This window comes from Cupressus sempervirens, chromosome 11 (assembly GCF_028749045.1).
Source record: "Cupressus sempervirens isolate cs-2001-9-10 chromosome 11, ASM2874904v1, whole genome shotgun sequence".
NCBI classification, from domain to species: Eukaryota; Viridiplantae; Streptophyta; class Pinopsida; order Cupressales; family Cupressaceae; genus Cupressus; species Cupressus sempervirens.
The window spans coordinates 780,333,539-780,353,885 of NC_143128.1; the positions used below are offsets into that span (position 1 = coordinate 780,333,539).

At 36.0% G+C, this 20,347-nt stretch overlaps 1 protein-coding gene across 2 annotated transcripts in view; it reads left to right on the plus strand.

Annotated features, from left to right (window-relative positions):
- LOC149531911 (putative trehalase) overlaps window positions 1–16,856 on the plus strand; it is a 36,430-nt gene extending 19,574 nt beyond the window's left edge. The window contains exons 7-11 of one of the 2 annotated variants that reach the window (XM_089808628.1): window positions 15,115–15,309; window positions 15,424–15,511; window positions 16,002–16,098; window positions 16,203–16,413; window positions 16,496–16,856. In XM_089808628.1, coding sequence (XP_089664754.1) covers window positions 15,115–15,309; window positions 15,424–15,511; window positions 16,002–16,098; window positions 16,203–16,413; window positions 16,496–16,576 — 672 coding nt within the window. In that variant the 3' untranslated portion in view covers window positions 16,577–16,856. Of the gene's footprint in view, window positions 1–15,114; window positions 15,310–15,423; window positions 15,512–16,001; window positions 16,099–16,202; window positions 16,414–16,495 lie in introns of those variants that run through there. The other variant, XM_089808629.1, reaches the window with a different exon arrangement.
- The last annotated feature ends 3,491 nt before the right edge of the window (window positions 16,857–20,347 follow it).

Consider the following 20,347-nt stretch of genomic DNA (forward strand, 5'->3'; position numbering starts at 1 on the left):
GGCGGAAAAGTGGAAATCATCTTCTCCTCTGCGGGGTTTCTACCCTTAAAGGCAGTTTTCCGCATCCAGCAAAAGATCACTCTTGCAAGCATGGTTATTTGATGAATCGGTTACAGGAGGCTAAAAAAGGTAAGGGAAGCATGTTGATCACTTTAAGGAAGGTATTCTGTTCAAATTCTGGCTGAGCAGAATTTTACTTACGGAGTACTCCGTTCTTAATTCTCCGTAGCTTGGTCGAAAACGGGAAAGTAAGCTGTAATAAAGGAAAATAACCGTTGGGCTAACAGAAACAGTGAAAAGACAAGAAAGAATCCGTTGTAACCTCCACATTTACTAATCTAACGGATTTATCATTTAATTCATTTGTGTGGCGCAGATTTTAAAGATTAACGGGTAGATTGGAGTTTCTATATAGAGATGAATATAACGGATTTTCAAACTACTGCTTACTCATTTGCACTGTTATGCTGTTAAGTTGAATATTGATTCCGAAATCCCCACAGATACAAAGTTCTACTCTCTATCTTATTTTGAGTTTTAAGATTTCCAATTTATCTCTGCCTCAGTCGAGATGGCAACAGGATTTGCTGGATTTGATGGATTGGGCGGAATCAAATCTACATGGCAGAATATCACAGACACTTCACTCCGTTTCTTTGACATGCAAGATTTCCAAAGAAGGTTGAGGACGGAACCAATCCATCCCATAACGGAGAAACTTCGAAGAAGTGGGCTGGTAGAAGTAGCTGGATTTCCCTTAGCAGTACATGCCCTGGAGCTAATTATTGAATGTATCAATCACTATAACCCAGATACGAAGCAAATCTTATTGCCTGATCAAACGGTGTTAATCTCAATTGATAGGCAAGCAGTGGTCAATTGTCTGAGGATTCCAGAAAGAGAGGAATTCTCTGAATTAACAATTGGAGGAGCTATGTCTGAATTCTCTCTGAAGAAGATGATGTGGCGAAAGGAGATCATGAGTTCTTGGTTCCAAAAGCCAAAGGGAGGTAAAAGTAAAGTTCCTAAAACCCTTTTTGGCACTGATCTCAAGCTCGAGATCGTAGACATTCTAGTTCTTCTGCATCGATTGAAAGGTGAGGTCGAAGCCCTTAACTTTGTAGAACAATACTTCTTTTTGGTGCAAATTATTTGCTTGGATACACAATATGTTGGCTGGGCGTATGAGGTAAGTGAGCATCTGTCTAGGGCTCTCAGTGCAGCCAAGTTCTACAATTCATTTTATATGTCTTCTTTCTTGATATATATGTTGGCTTCCCTACAATTATGGCCGGGCCTTCCTAGAATAGAGAATTTTCCAGATGATGTAAAGAGTTATGAGTTTTACCCATGCTTGTAGTTACAAAATAGTTATGCAGAATATAACAGAGTTAATGATGCATTTGCAATGAGGCTTTGCAGGGAACTCCAAGGGTGTCCGGAGAGGAGATTTAGCCCAGAAGCAATGGCGGCCATCAGTTAGTTGGGTAGTTATTTCATCCAATTATCATCCTTTTCATATTTGTGTCTTGCAACTTTCAATGGATTTCCCCTGAAGCTGCCCAGATATTCGGATGACATGATCATGCTCATTGAGATCGTGAGACAAGCAATCCAGGTGAATGTGTTGAGCGCTAGTTTGAAGAAAAAGGGATACGAATTTCCCATAAAAGTTGGGGCATACAGTTGTGAGTCCTGATCCGATGCCAAAAACATGCTCAAGGCATTCAAGAACAAGTTCAAATTAGAAGAATATGAAGTGGTGAGGCCTATGTTTGACCCAAATGGGTATGCCAGAGATGTGCTTCAAATTGGAAGCGTGATTAAGCATGTTACTACTGTGGAAGATTATTGGGCAGATTGTAAAAATGAGTTGGAAAGCCGTGATCGGGCTTTTGCTAGATTGACGATAGAACAAATAAAGACATACGACATTAACTTAGATGTGGAAGGGCTAGAAGATGATGGGCAAAATATGTATAGTAATACATATTTGACCAAATTGAGAAATACCCCAATTAGTTCAGAGCCATATGTTGATGTGGAAGAAGACCTTGATGTTATGATGACCTAGATTGTCAAAAGAACCGGAAAGTGGGTCGAGTGGACAGCAAAAAAGGGCCGGAGTAGGAGCAAGACTACTGAAGCTTCTCCAGCCACTGCTACTCCCACTTCTTCTCAAAGTGCCACACCTAGTGTTACAACTTCGATTGCTCAAGGACCTGCTCAATCTGCAAGAGGAGGTGACCAACCCCCGAAGAAAAACATCTCAATAGCTCCAACTTGCCAAGGCGGTCCTCTACCAGTTATTGGAGCCCAAGGCAGCACCGAAGAAAAGAGGACCAAAGAGCCGAAAGATGGTGTTACTGCTCCAGTTTCACCTCCTCATATGACTGCTACTCCATCGCCTCATCATAGCCCTGGCCCATCTGCAAGCGGTCCCCTTTTGAAACCAACTAGTTCCCCCATTTAGATAGTCGAGATCGAGGATGAACAGAGTATTAGCAGCGAATCCACTGAATCTGACGAAGCTGCAAGGAAAACTCAATAGCAAGGGAAAGCCCCAAGTTCTTTTAGGCTTCTATTTCAGGATCCTAAGAATCCTTTTTCTGCAACTTCAGTGCCAGTGACTCCAGTGAAGAAGAAGATGTTCAGTATAGAGTCACTTGGGGCTGCTTCTAAAGTGATCAACACATAATCCTGGCTAGAAGACACCTTAGAAAGGAAGAGAAAGAGGAAAGAGGAGAGTATCCCTGCAAAGGATACTGTGTCTCAAGCAGTTCGCTCTGGATCTACAGTAGTGAAAGCTAAGAAGCATAAGACTTTATCCACACTTGGGCAAGATCCAGAGACAGGACACTTAACAATGGAGGTAGCAAAGCCAAACAAACTAGGGAGAATTGAGGACATGACACCTGATGATTTCACTCTGCATTCGATTGATCTTGGAGAGGCTAGGCATGATACAAAGGTGGGCCTATGGAGATCAAGTAATGGAGATCAAGTAATGAGGTGATAGAAGAAAAATTGGAGAACCTCAAATTGTCAAAAATTAGAATGAAGGCCGAGATTGAAGAATTGAAAAAATTTATCAGGCAATTGGTTGTTCCATTGGCAACCATTACTAGTGTGCCTGCTACTGAGAACCCTACAGCAGAAGAAGTGCAAGCCTTCATCTCACAGCTTCAAAAGGATAGGCATTTTGGCTAGATTGGAAGAGAATGGATTGAGAAACTCAATGCAGATGGAACTGCTTTGATTGATCAAATTGGAAATATTATCCTTCGTTTGGAAATTGAGAAGGATAATATCATATCTAATCCCAACATGTTGGCCGCAGAGAAGGCAAGGTGTGATGAATGTATTTCTCTCCTGAATATAGTCATCCAAATGAAAGCAAAAGAGGCAATTGAAGCAAAGATTTTGAAAAAGGGGACTGAACCTCTGTTCGAATGGCTTCAAAACATGCAATTTAAGCAAGAGATGATTCAAGAGGCTGAAGAAGGACTCAAAGAAACAAAGGAAAAAGTGAGGAAGACCCAAGACAGAGCATTCGAACTCATGCGAGGATTACACACTGACCCACAAAACAGTGGGCAAGGGAAAGCTCTCATTGGGGTAGAAGTAATGAAAAATAACTTCTCCACATACTTGAGTAATCTATTTGGAATGACTTCAAGCAGTCAAAACAGTGGTAGAGTTGCAGACGCTTGGTGGATATGTACATGTGGCTGCTGGAGAATTGAGAAGTTAGCTAAATGCAGTGAAGGAGTTGGCTCGAGAGCATTCGAAGTGGCTCTTAAGATTCACTAATGTACATGTGCCTAGTCATGAAGAAATGATTCCAATTATAGTAGCTGCTAAGGCATATAGAGCGAAAATTGAAAAGGGAAAGAAGTCTAAGTGATTCAGTTGACACTCCCTTTTCATTCTTTGATGTAAATTTTGCAAATTTTGTAAATTTTGTAATACAACAAACTGGCATCTTGCCATTTTTCATCCTCAGAAGATGAACCGATTAAAATTCCTATTGTAACGATCATCTCTCAACTCTATATGTATGAAGTTGAATGATTAATGAAAGGTTGGCAAATTTTTGGTGTGAAGTACTTTTTGTTGCAGAGTCAATTAAATGGTATTTTATGTCAATCATTTTCTGTTCCAGTAGGTATTGTGTTCAGTCCATGTTTCCTTTTTGTTTTAAGAGAATTAAGGAGGAACATAGCTTCTTTCCCTTGTTTTCAAGATCATGAATGGATATGATAAGTATTGTTATGATTCATTCGGCTAAAAGATTTTGTTAATGTTCCTGATTTATCAGTTATAGTTTAGATTTGAATTTCGGCTTATTCTAGCCTTATGTGAATAGATTTATGGATTCATAAGACATGTGGGTACGTCAATCTGTTTCAGTATTGAGAAGTTTTTCTTGCCTGAATTAAGTTCTAGTTAGGCTTAATTTGGTTTGCCTCTTCTGCTCTTAGGTTAAGAGCATACCTTGCATTAGTTTTAGGAACAAAACATAATTCCTTGAACATCATTCACATAGGGAGTTGTACCTACCAAGTCAGAGAGAAGCCAGTAATCATAGAGCGGCTTTTCAACTGTTGTATTCAGATATTATTCCTAATTTGAGGCATTAAGAGTCATATTTTCACAAGAAACAAGAAAGGACAAATCTATTTACCAACATGTATTAATGATAAAGATAGTTGGACTATCCACAAAGATTTGTTTTTTGTTTCAAGTGATGTAAAATATGGTGTTGATGTTGTGGCTTCAACCATGGTGGTGGTATGAGTGCAAACAATAATCTCTAGAGTTTGATGTGTATTTATGGTATTTTGTCATGATGGAATATTGAACCTTATGCCGCTTTATATGGCTTTAGTCGCAAGCTCCATTTTAGATGCTATTTGAATGAGTATGGATTTTTGTTGTTATGTTTGATTTGATTTATATGTTGTAATTCGTTATGGGAGGTAGTAGTTGTTCCTTTTCACTCTCGTGGAGTTTTCTTTGGCACGTTTTGTATCTTATTGGTAATATAAAGTTGTATTTGGTGTGCATGATTGGTGGTACTAGACACTAATGGTTTCGCAGAAGAGAGGCTCACATTAAGTGCAATCTTAAAACTGAGATTAAACACCAAAATTGCAAAGAATCCAACCTATTGGAGGATGGAGGCGCACAAGGCTAAATGACATTCAACAACCACTCATCCATCATTAGTGATAGGGTCGTGAAATTGTATTAGTGATATAACTATTTGTGTGCCAAAATGACTAAGGTTAAGGCTGATTCTATTGCTAGTGGCAGTTTTGTATGCTAAATTCAAGCGGCAATGGTCAACAATAGTGGCTACAATTGAGAACATTGTGAATATGTCTTTGTGAAGTTTGAAAGAAGGAGAATATAGATATCATCAATAATTTTCAACAATTTTATATGAGAGCAGTTAGCTATAAAGATGTGTTGATTGCTAGACTTCGTGAAAGTGTGGTTGATCATTGATTAAGGGAAAATCAAAATTTGAAACAAGATTGAGTCAGTAATGAAATCTGATATGAATTCAAAAGAAGGAAATCTAAGCAAGCAAATAGAGGAAAAGTTAAATTAACATGTCAAAATGCAGAGACTTAGCAAACATTGGCTTGCCTTCATGAAGAGTTCGAAGCCTAGGTTAGAACTCGACCTTGACTTAGAACAAATTTCGATGGCTAGGTCAGAATCTGACCTTGCCTTCGTATGGGATTACAAGAACCTTCGGATTCCATCTAAATGAGAACAGTTAGCTATAAAGATATGTTGATTGCTAGACTTTGTGAAAGTGTGGTTAATCTTTGATTAAGGGAAATTAAAATTTGAAACAAGATTGAGCCAGTAATGAAATCTGATATGAATTCAAAAGAAGGAAATCTGAACAAGTGAATAGAGGAAAAGTTAATTTTAAATGTTGAAATGCAAAGACTCGGCAAACATTGGCTTACCTTTATGAAGAGTTTGAAGCCTAGGTTAGAACCCGATCTTGACTTGGGGCAAATTTCCATGGCTAGGCCAAAATCTAACTGTTCCTTGGAAGGGATTCCAAGAACCTTTGGATTCCATCCAAGTATTGTGATGCATGATCATCCTAGGGAAGTTAACAATGCTGTATGCAGGAGCTTCGAATTTGGATTTGTGGAGTTATGGTTTGTGCAGTTGGTGGTGTGTTCAGAGCTTATGGGCAACCTTGTCCTAAGTACGCATAGGGTTTGGAGTTATATTTGGTATGTGTTTTCCAAATGCAACAATCGCTTTCATTTATATTGAGTAGAAGCCATGAATAGACATGTCCCTTCATTGGACATGTCTATTCGTTAATCAGATATATATATATATATATATATATATATATATATATATATATATATATATATATATATATATATATATATATATATATATATATATATATATATATATTTCTCTCATTTATTTATATCTCAGTGAATATGTTTATGTGGCAGAAGCTATCAAGCATCAACATTCCCTCTTAGCTAGGGAGGATAAACACGTATTACCTCAAAGTAATATCAAGTTAGCAAGATTAAGGGTATCTTTGATTAGAAGATATCCATCATTTTGGTATCACATTTGATATCAAGAGATTGGTCTCCTAGAATATCAATATATAATATTCACCAAATACTCAATAAGGTTTGATATCACATCTAATATCATGACTATTGGTCTCTCAAAATACATGATATTCACAAATTGCTCAAAAAGGTTTGATATCACATCTAATATCAAGAGTATTGGCTTCCTAGAATATCAATGATATTCACCAAGTACTCAAAATAAGATTTTATATCACATCTGATATCAAGAATATTGGCCTCCTAGAATATCAATGATATTCACCAAGTACTCAAAATAAGATTTTATATCACCTCTGATATCAAGAGTATTGGCCTCCCAGAATATTAACGATATTCACCAAGTACTCAAAAGGTTTTGATATCACATCTGATATTAGAAGTATTGGTCTCCTAAAATATCAATGGTATTCACCAAGTACTCAAAATAAGGTTTAATATCTCATTTGATATCAAGAGTATTGGCCTTGCAGAGTATCAATGATTTTCACCCAAGTACTCAAAACAAGGTTTGATATCACATCTGATATCAAGAGTATTGGCCTCCCAGAATATCAATGATATTCACCAAATACTCTATTTTGAGTAATGGCCTTCCAGAATGTTGAGATGCAAGACATTCACCATATACTCAATTTGTTTGATCTCATAATACAGGTTATTGTAGGATCATCACCTTACAGTAGCTATTGCAAATACAAGTGACATCATTTGGAAGTTGTCACTTCCTCATGATGCACACAAGGGGTAGGCCCATTAAAATCACATAGTCACGAGGCATATTCATGAATCATAGTCCTCTTGACTGTACTGGAGAATCCATGTCAACATGGTTTACTCCCTCTGAATCAGTAAGACCGAGATCATTGAAGGTTGATTGAATCACATCATTTGTTTTCTCTCTCTCTCTCGTTCAAGGTTGTCTTTAATGAAATATCAGTCTCCCTCTAAATCTCAATCTTCCTTTGAACATCAATTTTTAGAGTTCCTCATTCAATGTTACTTTTGATGAAGTGTCAAACACCCTCTAAATCTGATATTGGTCATCATTGCCCTTCCAAAACATTCTTGGAGAATTCAAGGCACATATCTTCTCACGTTCATTGTAGAATCTGCACGGTACTCGTAGGAGGGAAATATTTTATCCTTTACCTTGGTCTAATCTCCACTCATGTTGTGTGTCCGAGTTAATGCATCCATTCCGAAAGGTGACTTAAACTTATTTATTTGTCACTATAACAATATGAAGAAACACATCTTCTTTGGGTGCAGTGGTGAGTCCCAATTTGTGGATTCACGCATTTGTTTTCATATTTAGAAACTGATATACATTTGCGCTCCATGTTTCTTGTTGAGAGTGCCCCCCATAATGATTTCACAACAAAAACCCACTATTTGGCAACATTTTCTTTTAGAATGCTTTCCACAAGCTCCATGAGATGACTTCTGATTTCTCAGACCTTGACAATCAAGAATCTATTGCCTAACGACCCTTATGGGTTTCATATCTTTTGACGACGTCCATATGAGCAAATGATTCTTAAATGATCTTTTGCATGTCATCGTTTGGTATATGTACTTCAAAGGCGATAATACTATATGGATTCTCAAAAGGTTGCTACTTTACATATTATTGTCATAGCTAACAATCAATCGTTATCAAGATGTGTTTGGAAGCAAATGCTATAATTGGATTTGCGCATTGGGTTGGTAATGTCAAAGCTTTGGTCAATTCAACGCCATCACTAGATTTACAAGTCGAGTAACTTGAATTCTACACAGACTTCTTAATGAGACAATCGTTCTAGGGCAGCAATTCAGTCACAAAATCCAATACCCTTTAAAATAAAGTGAAATCAATCCATTGATAGTAGAATCTGCCGTCATGTGATATCTTCTGACGTCTTATATTTTTACATTATAAGGATGCTCGAGGGTTCTGCTGGAAATTAGACTCTTATTGCCTTTTCCCGATTACCTTGACTTTGGATGTTTGTAGTTTTTCCCAATTACTCTTTCATGATCTTTGTCTGGGATCTACCTTCAAGTGATTTAGGCTTTATTGAAGGAACTAGGCTCTGATACCATGTTATTTTTCAAGATCTGCTGCTAGTGTAATAGCACTGCCATTATATTTGATATGTGTTTTCCAAATGCAACAATCACTTACATTTAATCGAGTAGAAGCCATGAATAGACATGTCCCTTCACTGGACATGTCTATCGTTAATCAGATTATAGATATATATTTCTCTCATTTATTTATATCCCAATTATATAATTATAAATATGTTTATCCAACATAAGCGATCAAGCATCAATAGGGGCTAGGACATCTCCTTTGGGGATTCTCCTGCCTTGCACCGTGTCAAGTGGTATCAGAGCGAAGGTTGGAGCTGGTTGATCTTGTGGATTTGTTGCTTTGGTTTTGTGGAGAGCTTGGAAGATGCCTCTGGGAAGATTGGACCCTAGGGTGATTGATGATCTCTATGATGCTATGGAGACTAGGATTTTAGAGAAGATTAGATCAGATTTCAGATCTAAGATGAAGTTGATGAAGAATGAGATCATAAGAGCTATTGCTGGTGTATCTAGGAATGTGGGTACTAAAGATGGTTATGAGGAAGCCGCTGAAGACCTAGAGGCCCCTAGATCTAGTGCTGAAGATAGAGTTGATTTGATGGAGAGACCTGTGGAAGACATAAGTGATGGGATGGATAGATCAGGATCTCAGTGGAAGCTAGAGCATATGATGAAGGTTTCTAATTTCTCAGGTACTTTGAATCATGAAGACTTGATTGATTGGATTGGTGAAGTAGAAGACTACATTGAGTTAGAGGATATTGGTGATCCACTCAGATTGAGGTCGGCACAGACTAAGTTGAAAGGACATGCTACTCTATAGTGGAAAGAATTGCAAAGAGATAGAAAAGAAGGTGGTGAAATGAAGATCACTAGGTGGAGAGTGATGTCGAAAAAATTGAAGGCTAAGTTCATTCCTGCTGATTATGAACTTGAATTGTTTAAGAGGTTGTAGAATTTAAAGCAGAAGGATATGTCTGTGAAGGACTATACTGAGGAGTTCTATAAGTTGACTATTCGGTCTGGACATAGAGAAGTTTCTATGGAAAAGGTGGCCAAATATATCAATGGTTTCAGATTCAATATTCAGGATGAGATTGGTATGCTGAATATTGTGTTAGTTAAGGATGCTTTTCAGTATGCTTTGAGGGCAGAAGAAGTTGAAGATAAGACATCAACATAGTTCTCGTGGGAAGGAAAAAAAGGAAAATTGGTGAAGGATAAGAAAATTGCTGAAGATGAACCAAAACCTATTGTAGAGGAAGAGAATAGACAAAGATGCATTTAAGGGTACTTCTACAGATGTGGTTAAGGACACAGATCCTTTGAACGTTCATAGAAGGCTGGCGATAAAAGAGCTATTGTGGCGAATTAGGTTGACCTTTCGGTGAATGAACTCGAGCAAGATGGGGAGAACTTGTTGATTCAGAGAGTTGCTTGGTAAAAAGGTTTTGGAAAGGAGAAAATTGTTTAGGACTCGTTGCAAGTCTGGAGGTAAATGTTGGAATGTAATTGTTGATGCTGGTAGTATTGATAACCTAGTTGCTGCAGAGATTGTTCAGAAACTTGATTTGAAGAGAGTGAGACATCCTTGTCCTTATAGGATCAGTCGGTTACAAGATGAACATGCTTTGGAAGTGAAGAAGCAATGTCTTGTTGATTTTTAGATTGGACAATATGTTGATCAAGTGTTGTGTGAGTTTGTGGACATGAGTACTTGTCACATGTTACTTGGTAGACCTTGGTAGTATGATTGTAGGACAATGCATGATTGTGTCAAGAATATGTTTATTGTTGAGAAGGGTGGCAGGAAGCATTCCATGATTCCTTTGCAGAATGCAAAACTTGGAAGGAGAAACCTGAGTTTTGGTAGTCGAGTTGAATTGAAGGATTCTCGAAGGATTAGAGGTCAGCATGGAAAACAGACTTGTTACACAACAAAGACAGATGTGAAGATGACAGTTGCAGAAAAGAAGTTGCAAAAGAGGTACAAAGACGAGTGTGCAAGTTGATCACTTGGAGGACATGTATGTGAAGAACCAGTTCGGGGTTTATGTGTTGAATCTTGAAAGATGTCCTTCCAGCTATTAAGAACATCTTTTCTTCGCTCTTGGGGTGTTTGATGTAGGAGCATCCTAGGGAAGTCAACAATCCTATATGCAGGAGCTTCAAGCTCGAATTTGTGGAGTTTTGGTTCATGCAGTTGGGGGTGTATTTGAAACATATTGGGCAACCTTGTCCTAAGTGCGGATAGAGTTTAAAGTTAGAGCCATTTTAGTGACTGTTGGTCGTGTATTCCCAATTCCTGGACAGACTTTGGAGATTGTATCTGCAAGCTTCAATCCGAGGGAGTTGGTGTGTGCGCTCTTTGATTTGGACCGTTGGATGACACGTGGACCTATGCCTAAGGGCACATACTCTTATGTTGTCATATGAGATATGCATTGTAAACTTGGGGCTTGTCCTAAGTATTTAGCTATTTCACGTATTTAATGTTTGTAGCTAAGCCAACTTGTGGTGTGAGGGTGTATTTAATGTGAGTGTTTATATAATGTATAGCTTGCTAGGCCGACTTGTGGCTCAGTTTAGTATAAGTAGTGGGTTTTGTGAAGTCTTGGGTCATGATCCAACATGGAGTAGCCGAGAGGAGCAAAGTTTAGCAGAGCTAGTAGCTGAGTGTGGGCTTGGGAAAACAAGATGGTTGCTTGGTGGCTTGCGAGCACAAGTTTAGATTCTTCTTGGGGTTTTCTACTAGATTGAGAGTCTGGGCTAGCTAGAGGTTGGATCTTGCAAGGTCTTGCACAACTGTTATTTTAATTGCTGATGTATTTGGCTGTAACTTGGAAGGCCTTATAGCTGGGCATGTTGGATGCAAATCTAATGATTCTGTTATGAGAATTGGCATTATTGCGCATCTAAATCTTTGTGTTATTGTTTATATTCCATTGTGTGATTATTTGATGGGGGCTAGGACATCTCCTTTGGGGATTCTCTTGTTTTGCACTACGTCATATTGCTAAATGCTTTTCAATGCAAGGCCAAAGTTTGCGCCTATTTGAATTCTAGTGCTACAAATTTTCTAATTAGAGATGGATTAATTGAGGCAAGATACCAAATAATAATTGGAGAAATCGATTTGCAATTCGAAATTTTCTTTAATGTGTTGGGCAATCAGACTTACATTTATCTTATTTCCACCTCAGCAATAAGCCCGACTTGCTTGCAATTCAAATGATTTGGAGCTTGTAATATATTTCCAACTAGCCGACCAAAAGGGATGTCTGCTTTGGGGTGGTCAACCTGATTTAATTTAATTGCGATTTGATTTGATCTCTACGGTAGTTGACTTTGGTGATTGTGCCCAATAATCATGATCATAATTAATCAAATCTGTTGTGATATATGTTAATTGTGTTTTCCCCATGTACTAGGTTTACAGAGTAGTGCATATTAATCCTTGATGCAATGTAATAACCCCAATATGTTATAACTTCTTCAAACACCAAAAATCTTTATACTTCAGTTGTTTGACATTTTGTCAAATACTTTGCAAGCAAGGGTCCTCTGACTGATATAACTTTTCAGATTGCTGTAGTGATTTTTGTTTGGATTTGCCTCAAAGAGAATGCTTACAAAAGACTCCAAATTGTCTAAACAATGACCTAACAAAAATATGCAACTAATTTTGGCAATAGTGAATGCATATATGAGTTCTAATCATGAAAATGATCACCTACAGCCAACTGGTATTTTAACAAACAGTTGGTATGCAAGCTAACTGGCTGATAAAAAATGATATATTAACGCTCAAGGACAACTATTAATGACCAGCAATTATATCTCCTTGATTGAGAATCAGTATCCAATACAATATTCATACTAAGTTAGCCAAGACTCTTGGCATTTACAAAGATATCAAAATATGATGATTGCTGATAAAGTAATATGCACCTACAGCTGCCAATGAAAACTAATGCAATACTAAATATCTAACTTCAATACTCCCCTATAGCAGTACGCTAATCACATGCATGATTAAATACAACTAAAGCCATGGATTGCTGATACCATTGTGAGGAATGTAAAAATGAATGATGTATCTATTAATGAATGATAGGTTTGATACGAAATGACAATTACAACAGCACTCTATAGTGAAAGGCAACTATGAAAATACACATCAGACTTGGCATATGAAGTCGCCTTAGAGAATAGATGTATTGCAATACCATTGAACAGAAAATAACCTCCTCAAGTGCCCAAGTCGTGCCTCTCTAGCTGCCGCCCCTGATTGTAGATGGCTGTAATAATTTTCTTTGCTTTTTCGGATTGCTTTTTTTTGGATTGCTTTTTTGGACCTGCTTTTTTGGCCTGCTTTTTCGGTTCTGCTTTTTCGGACTGCTTTTTCGAACTGCTTTTTCGGCCCGCTTTTTCGAACTGCTTTTTCGGTTTGCTTTTTGTACTCAAATATTTTTTTCTCAATGTAGCACAAATAGAAGACTGAAGTATCTTCCTCCTAGCTGCAATAATTCAAGTGATATTTCACACCCTCAAAATCGCGTACCAATTGAGAGTTTTTGTTCTCAATGGCCACAAATATTTTTTCTCAATGTAGCACAAATAGAAGACTGAAGTATCTTCCTCCCAGCTGCAATAATTCAAGTGATATTTCACACCCTCAAAATCGCGTACCAATTGAGAGTTTTCGTTCTCAATGGCCAGTTGTGACTATTGCAGAAACCCTAGGCTCCACAATGCACATCAACAAACATCAACATCAACAACAACAAATCTGGATGATTAGAATATTTTATTTTATCTATTAGTGACTTTATAAAAAATATTTTATAATTCAAGTCACTTTATTAAATTAATTAAATATAAAGTTACTTTTTAATATTTATTTATTCGATAACTTTATAAATAATTAACTTAATATCACTTATTTATTTAATTAAAATAATTAATTAGTCATCCTCATAAAATATTCATTATTTTGGACAACTTAATTAATTAAATTAACTAAATCAAATTGCCTCCAAAATGGGGACATGACATGTAAGTTGTGTGTTTGTTTTGATGTTTTGATGTGGAAGCGTGGGTTTTAGTTGTAGGGTTGAAACCTAGTGATACCCAACTGAGTTCACGTGTATATCTGTGTGATGAGTCACTTTTCCTTAGCACATCTTTGGGAGTAATTTCTCTATCTTCCTCTCCAATTCAATGATCATTTGCTACTTATATGGTGAATGGTGAAAATCCCCTTTGGTGATTACTTCTTCCATTCCCTTTATATCTTTACAAAAGTTGTGCCCCTCTACAAGATTGATATATTATATTATTTTATTAAAATATTTTTTTGTTAAGTATTATTGTAATAATAGATTATAATTTATTATTAGTATTTTATTTGTTTATTTGTATAATTAAATTATTTATTTATATTTTAATATTTTAATTTATTTAATAAAATTTTATTATTTATTTTTAAATCTATTTCAGAAAGGGAACATCACATGAGGACATAGAGTGAGTTGAAGTGCAAAGTTCGAGCTATAACTACAAGGAAGATCCAAAATTGACATGAGAGTCTTGAGATCAAGGAAAATTTCAAGTGGTTTGTCAAGCGAAATAAGAGATTTATAGTTGGAAATCAAGATGAAAACAAAAAGTGCGAGTGTAATGACAAAGTCAACAATCTTAGGGCTTGAGGCAAAATCATGGCAATGACAATGCAACATGAAAGAAGAGGGCACCATTGATTGGATGATCAATTTTGTATATTCAATTTTTTAAGAAACCTCAACTAATGAAGTGCAAAGTTTGTACTACAACTACAAGGAATATTCAAAATTGACATGAAAGTCTCGAGATTAAGAGAAATTTAAAGCGACTTCACAACCAAGTGACCTCATCTGTAATATTACGGTAGTTGATTCAACAAAGTGAATTCAATCTATTATTACATTCTCAGTGAGAATACAGTTTATTCTTGTTATATTATTATTTTTCATTGTTATTGTGCTTTCCATTAGCCCTTTTGATCTTGGGTGGCCACGTTAATATAGCCAAATCTTACAATTAGAATTCCTATCCTTTTCTTGTTGTTTCCAAAACTTCTAAAAGATGCTGATTTCAAAAACTGATCCCATTTCACTTCTGAGACTCATTCGACACTTTAGACTTTGAGGTAACTGAGAGGTGAAAGAAGATAGCAATCATGTTTGTTTTCCACGCAATCTTAAGTTCTGAGATATGCTACTCTCTTTAGGCTAATTCCTTCCACCTAATTAATTTTTATTTAAATTATAGTAGCTGTATTTAGCATTAGTTGGCATGCATTTGTTCTTTCAGTTGTTTGACAGATGCGGACAAACGTTTTGTATATCAGATGGAGCTCAACATATCCATATTTGCAAATGCAATTGACCAGATTTCTATAGCCACAAGTTTTGTTAAAGCAGCTGATGCACGATGTGCTGCAATAAATGCCATACTGTGGAATGATGAGATGGGGCAGTGGCTTGATTATTGGATTGATTCAGACAAGCCTCCATTAAATCAGGAAATTGATGAGAATTTTAAGGTAAGTGAGCACGAAGAGCATTCCCATCAACTAAAATTCTAGTAATATCTTTTGCAACTCTGGTTTGCTTTTTTAATTAGCATCGTTTAACCTTGAATACTTGAACACGTGCAGGAAATTCATATATTCAATAGAAACAATCAAAACAAAAATGTTTATGCGTCCAACTTTGTTCCATTATGGATTGAGCCCTTTCGTTCAGGTTACGATCTAATCAGCACAGATGTTTTTGTTTCACATTCTCCACCACAGAGTAACACACTATTGAATTGCAAATTGTTGCCTCATCTGTTGTAGTTGTATTCACAGAAATTGCTCTCGCGTGCTTGCTAAAATAGAAAATTGTTGTGTCATAATGATAGATGTTTGTGTCTCATATAATTTGAACATGGGGCATATTCTGGATTTGTTAAAATATTCTGGATATGCTGATGTGAACTAGGGAAGGGATAAACATAATCTTTTTGTTTTAAAGTTTCTTACTTTTAATGAACTGAATTATAGATGTTTGATCTCAGTAAATTTCTATTTTTTTTTTGTGGATGCATTGCACAAGCTGCACGGTAAATTACTATATAGCTTTTGAAGGCAGAGGAGGATTTTCCCTTCACTTTGTTTTTTGGTTATCTTGGTTCAAAAATGTGATAAATAATTTTGCATTCTTTCTCCTTGTGTTATCGACAATGTGGAAGATAGGAGAGCAGAGAAGGTGATAAATGCATTTCAAAGATCTGGCCTTATCCAACCTGCAGGAATATCGACGTCTTTGTTAAAGACAGGGCAGCAGTGGTTAGTTTCTTAACAATATCAGTGAATGACTGTTTACATGAATTAGTAGCACATTGTGTAAGAAATTTGACTTTAAAGTAGTAATATGTCTACTTACTGCATAGGGACTTTCCAAATGGTTGGGCTCCTTTACAGCATATGATTGCTGAGGGTATAGCGAAATCTACATTTGGGGGAACCCTCTTAGCAGCAGACATAGCTCGAAGATGGCTGAAGACTAATTATGTTGCATTCAAGCAAACGGGGGCAATGCATGAGAAATATGATGTAGAAGTCTTTGGGGAGAGTGGAGGCGGGGGAGAGTACACAACCCAGGTATGGAAACTATTTTTTTCAGCCATTAGAATGGTGTATATTCTTTATCATTACACATTATTTATAACGAACTTTGATGCAGACGGGCTTTGGATGGTCAAATGGTGTGGTTTTGGCTCTGCTTGAAGAGTTTGGTTGGCCAATTGATTTGCCCATTGACTAAATTATGCTGTACTAAGCAACATTACACATCTCCGTATCCACTAAGGCTTTCACTAGGTAGTTGGGTTTTGACCTTTAGACAATTTTATGGATTTTATCTCCTGTAAGCTTTCTAACATCTTTATAAGATAGAGTTTTTTGTATAAGTAAACTTATTCATTTGAAACATTGGTAATAAAACTAGCGCTTGCATCGAAAATAGGTGCAATGGTTAAGCTCATAGTAATATATGTTCGTGAACATGGAAAATTCAAATATGAATAAATGGATATTCATTCAGAGATGTGGAGTATACAAGAAACATTTGTTAGAGTGCCAAAATTGATTGATGTAAACACATTTTTTGTTGGTTGTCGACATGCCCACTTCGTTCTTGGCATTGCTTCCTAAAGATAAACCGCGTGGTTTCCATATTTGCGGTCCCTGCCAAAGTTGAGAGTTGATTCCGAGTAAAGTCGAAGTCCTTTCATTTTCAGTTCAAATTGGGTTTTATTCAGAGGAATTTGCTCTTAATTCGGTGGAATGACTTTTAACGTGTCTGCAGCAAACTTGGCAATAGTAACTTGAGCCCCAGCCGAATTTGGATCAATTTGGGCTAATTTCAAGCGAATTTGGTTGCATGTCAGGTTTTTTTGGACTTTTTATTTAACTATCTTAACATTATTTTCCCAATTGAAACCCAAGATTTTTAATTTAACTTTCATTTTGTCTTACATGGCGTATATATGGTTTGTTCTCACACACCATGTTCTGAGAACCTAAAACAAATCTGAACCCAACCCCAAACAATTTTGAGCGAATTTTGAATCCGAATCTCAAACCCGTGTCTGTACCAGAATCTGAGCCGGCAACTTTGTAATATAATGATAGCAGTTCCCTTGCATACATAAGTTCAATGATGGATATCCATACCTTTTTCCAAGCTGCTGGCAAAGGTTGTTGAGTCTGGCTTTACACCTGCCGATTTCAAAGCTTTTCAACACACCCATTTTGCTCATAGTTTGCAATCATTGCAGTTCATAAAATTACATATCCTCGAGGTATTTTGTCAGAAGCTTCACATGCCTTGTATATACAGTCCTCCTTTTGCATACGTCTACCAAAGAATTTCCAACTATACTATCTGACCAATTTAAATTCCCCTATGCTGTTATGGATATCCATACCCTGGCCCAGAGCTACGATTTTGGTACTGGCTGGGAGGATGCTGGCAAAGGTTTTGGAGTTTATTTGTGCTCCTGCCAATTGCATTTGCTTAAAGTTTCTAAAGCTTTATCAACAAATTCATTTTGTTGATATCCTACAATCATTTCATTCTCTGAGACATCTCTATGACGCATTCTGTCAAACAGTTCAAATACTGCATCTATGCTTCCACATTCAGCATGCATATCTACCAAGACAGACACAACTGTAAGGTTTGATAGAAATCTTCCTTCCCTTATGCTCTGATGGATGTCCATGCCTTGCTCCAAAAACTCCGAATTTGACACAGGCAGGGAGGACACTGAAAAAGTTGTGGAATTTAGCTTTACATATGCCAAATGCTTTACATGTTCTCCCTTCCATTTCAAGATTACCCAAGGTCAAAATTTGCATCCGCCGGTACACTGGAGATGGCGACATGGCCTTCAGATTTGCCAAAGAAGTGTATTTTCTATACTGCCCAGTTTGAGATATATGGGAAAGCACTGAAATTGCTCTGGGAGAACACTAAAATTTCTCTGAGAAATCACTAATTCTTTTGCTGAGAAATCTTATGGCTATGGAAGCATTTTTTCCTTGGAATTGCAGGTCATCCGGTAAAAAATAAAATGTAAATTTAAACTAGTGCAAGTAAAACTAGAACTTCTCTGATATCCATTTTCCCTATGATGTCAATGGATCTAATTAAAAGTATTGGATATATTAATATACAATTATTTTCTGTATAAATTCTTTTGAATTTAGTTATGTTTTTGGGTAGGATTTTTATTATTAAACGTTAATCTAAAATATCTTAGACAACTGAATCAAGATAAAAATTATACAATTGTTTCTTATTTTGAGCTATTTTTTGATTTTGATGATAGATTATTAAATGAATTTTAGATGCAAAGACAAATTATTATTGGCCGCCATTTTAAGCAAGAATAAGAAAAAAAAAAAAGGTACACAAATCTCATGCCCTTAAAGTAGACATTTTTAATTTAGAAGTCAAATCTATCCTAATTTTATGTGCCTTCTAAAAATTGCTTAAACACATTACTTTTATAAATATATATAAGCTGTCATCACATTGGGAGTAGATGAATGTATATATATTCAAGTATATTTGTCTTGATAAGATAAGATAAATTTAGCAGTGTATGGGTGAGTTTCAATTGTTAAATGAATTGGGTGAGTTTCAATTGTTAAATGAATTGGGTGAGTTTCAATTGTTAAATGAATTATAATTGTAAGAAGCAACAATGTCTTATATCCCAGCGAAAAGATCAAATGAAAGCATGGCCAAGAGGCCAAAATGTAACAATTAAACTTGAAGAAGAGATTAATCGAGTATTAATGAATTTTGGTGATTTTGGGTTAACCTCTAAAAGACGAGTCATAAAAAAGGTGGTCCTAATGTATGTATGATCTATGATGACTATTCAATTTCTATATAGCAAGGATGATGAGACATGCTTTTGAATAGTTTCTCTATAAAAAAAGCATTGGATAGTTTGGATACTATAATTCATATTGTCAATTTACTTTCTTTTTAGACACTTCAATAGACAATTTTTTGCTATCACATTGACTATGAACACAAAGAATATTCATAGTAAAAGTTGAATCTTTTGTAAGAGTTGTATTTTTTTCTTTGTTATATTATTTCTAAAAGGTTGACTCAAAATCTATGCTAAATATAACTAGATTTAACATTCATTAAGGGCCCATTTGGTTACAGGCATGGCATTGAGAATAGGAACGTATATTGAGAATAGGAATGACTATTTCAATAACTACCATTTTTTGAAATGGACATAAGCTCATTTTAGAAGCAAAATGAGAATATGTATTCATATTTCCTATTCCAGTTGATGTTCCAAACAGAAAATAGATTCCTAATTTCCTATTCTTATTCCAACAAGAAAACATATTTTAAAAGATTAAAAAAACTTACTCTTTTTTCTTATGTTATATTTCTCATTTTATTCTAAATCTATACCATGTTTTAATATATTAATATTGATAATAATTTCCTATTATACTTAAAAACTATGCTATGTTCTACTACGTTAATAAAAGTACAGGCAAGTAAAATTATACTTAAAAGTGCTCCACTTAAAAACAACTCCTAAACCATTGGAGGAGTACTCCTTGTATGATTGTAGTACCATTGACCTCTCCTCATCCCAATGAAAACGTGATCCATATCTATTCGTCATATTATTATTTTAATTAACATCATGTACATATACATTTCAATATTTACAAACAAACAAACACTTTAATGCACTTCTACCTTCAAAAAAACATCTAAAATACTTTCACAGTTTTTCTGACATTTCATAAGTTCGAGTTGGAATTAAAATGCAATTTAAAGAAGTCATCAAATCGAGAAAGTGGACGTGGCTTCAGTCGATGGAATCTACTGAGAATGTGTGCTTCAATCCATGGAACCTGTGTAGAAAGTGGACATTGTTTTTCCTTGGAAGTTGTCCCCACACAAAATTTTCCATTTCATTTGGATGTGTTGCTTTCATTCTAGTCCTCTTCTGTTTGGAACTCTTCCTTTGACGCCGGCAAG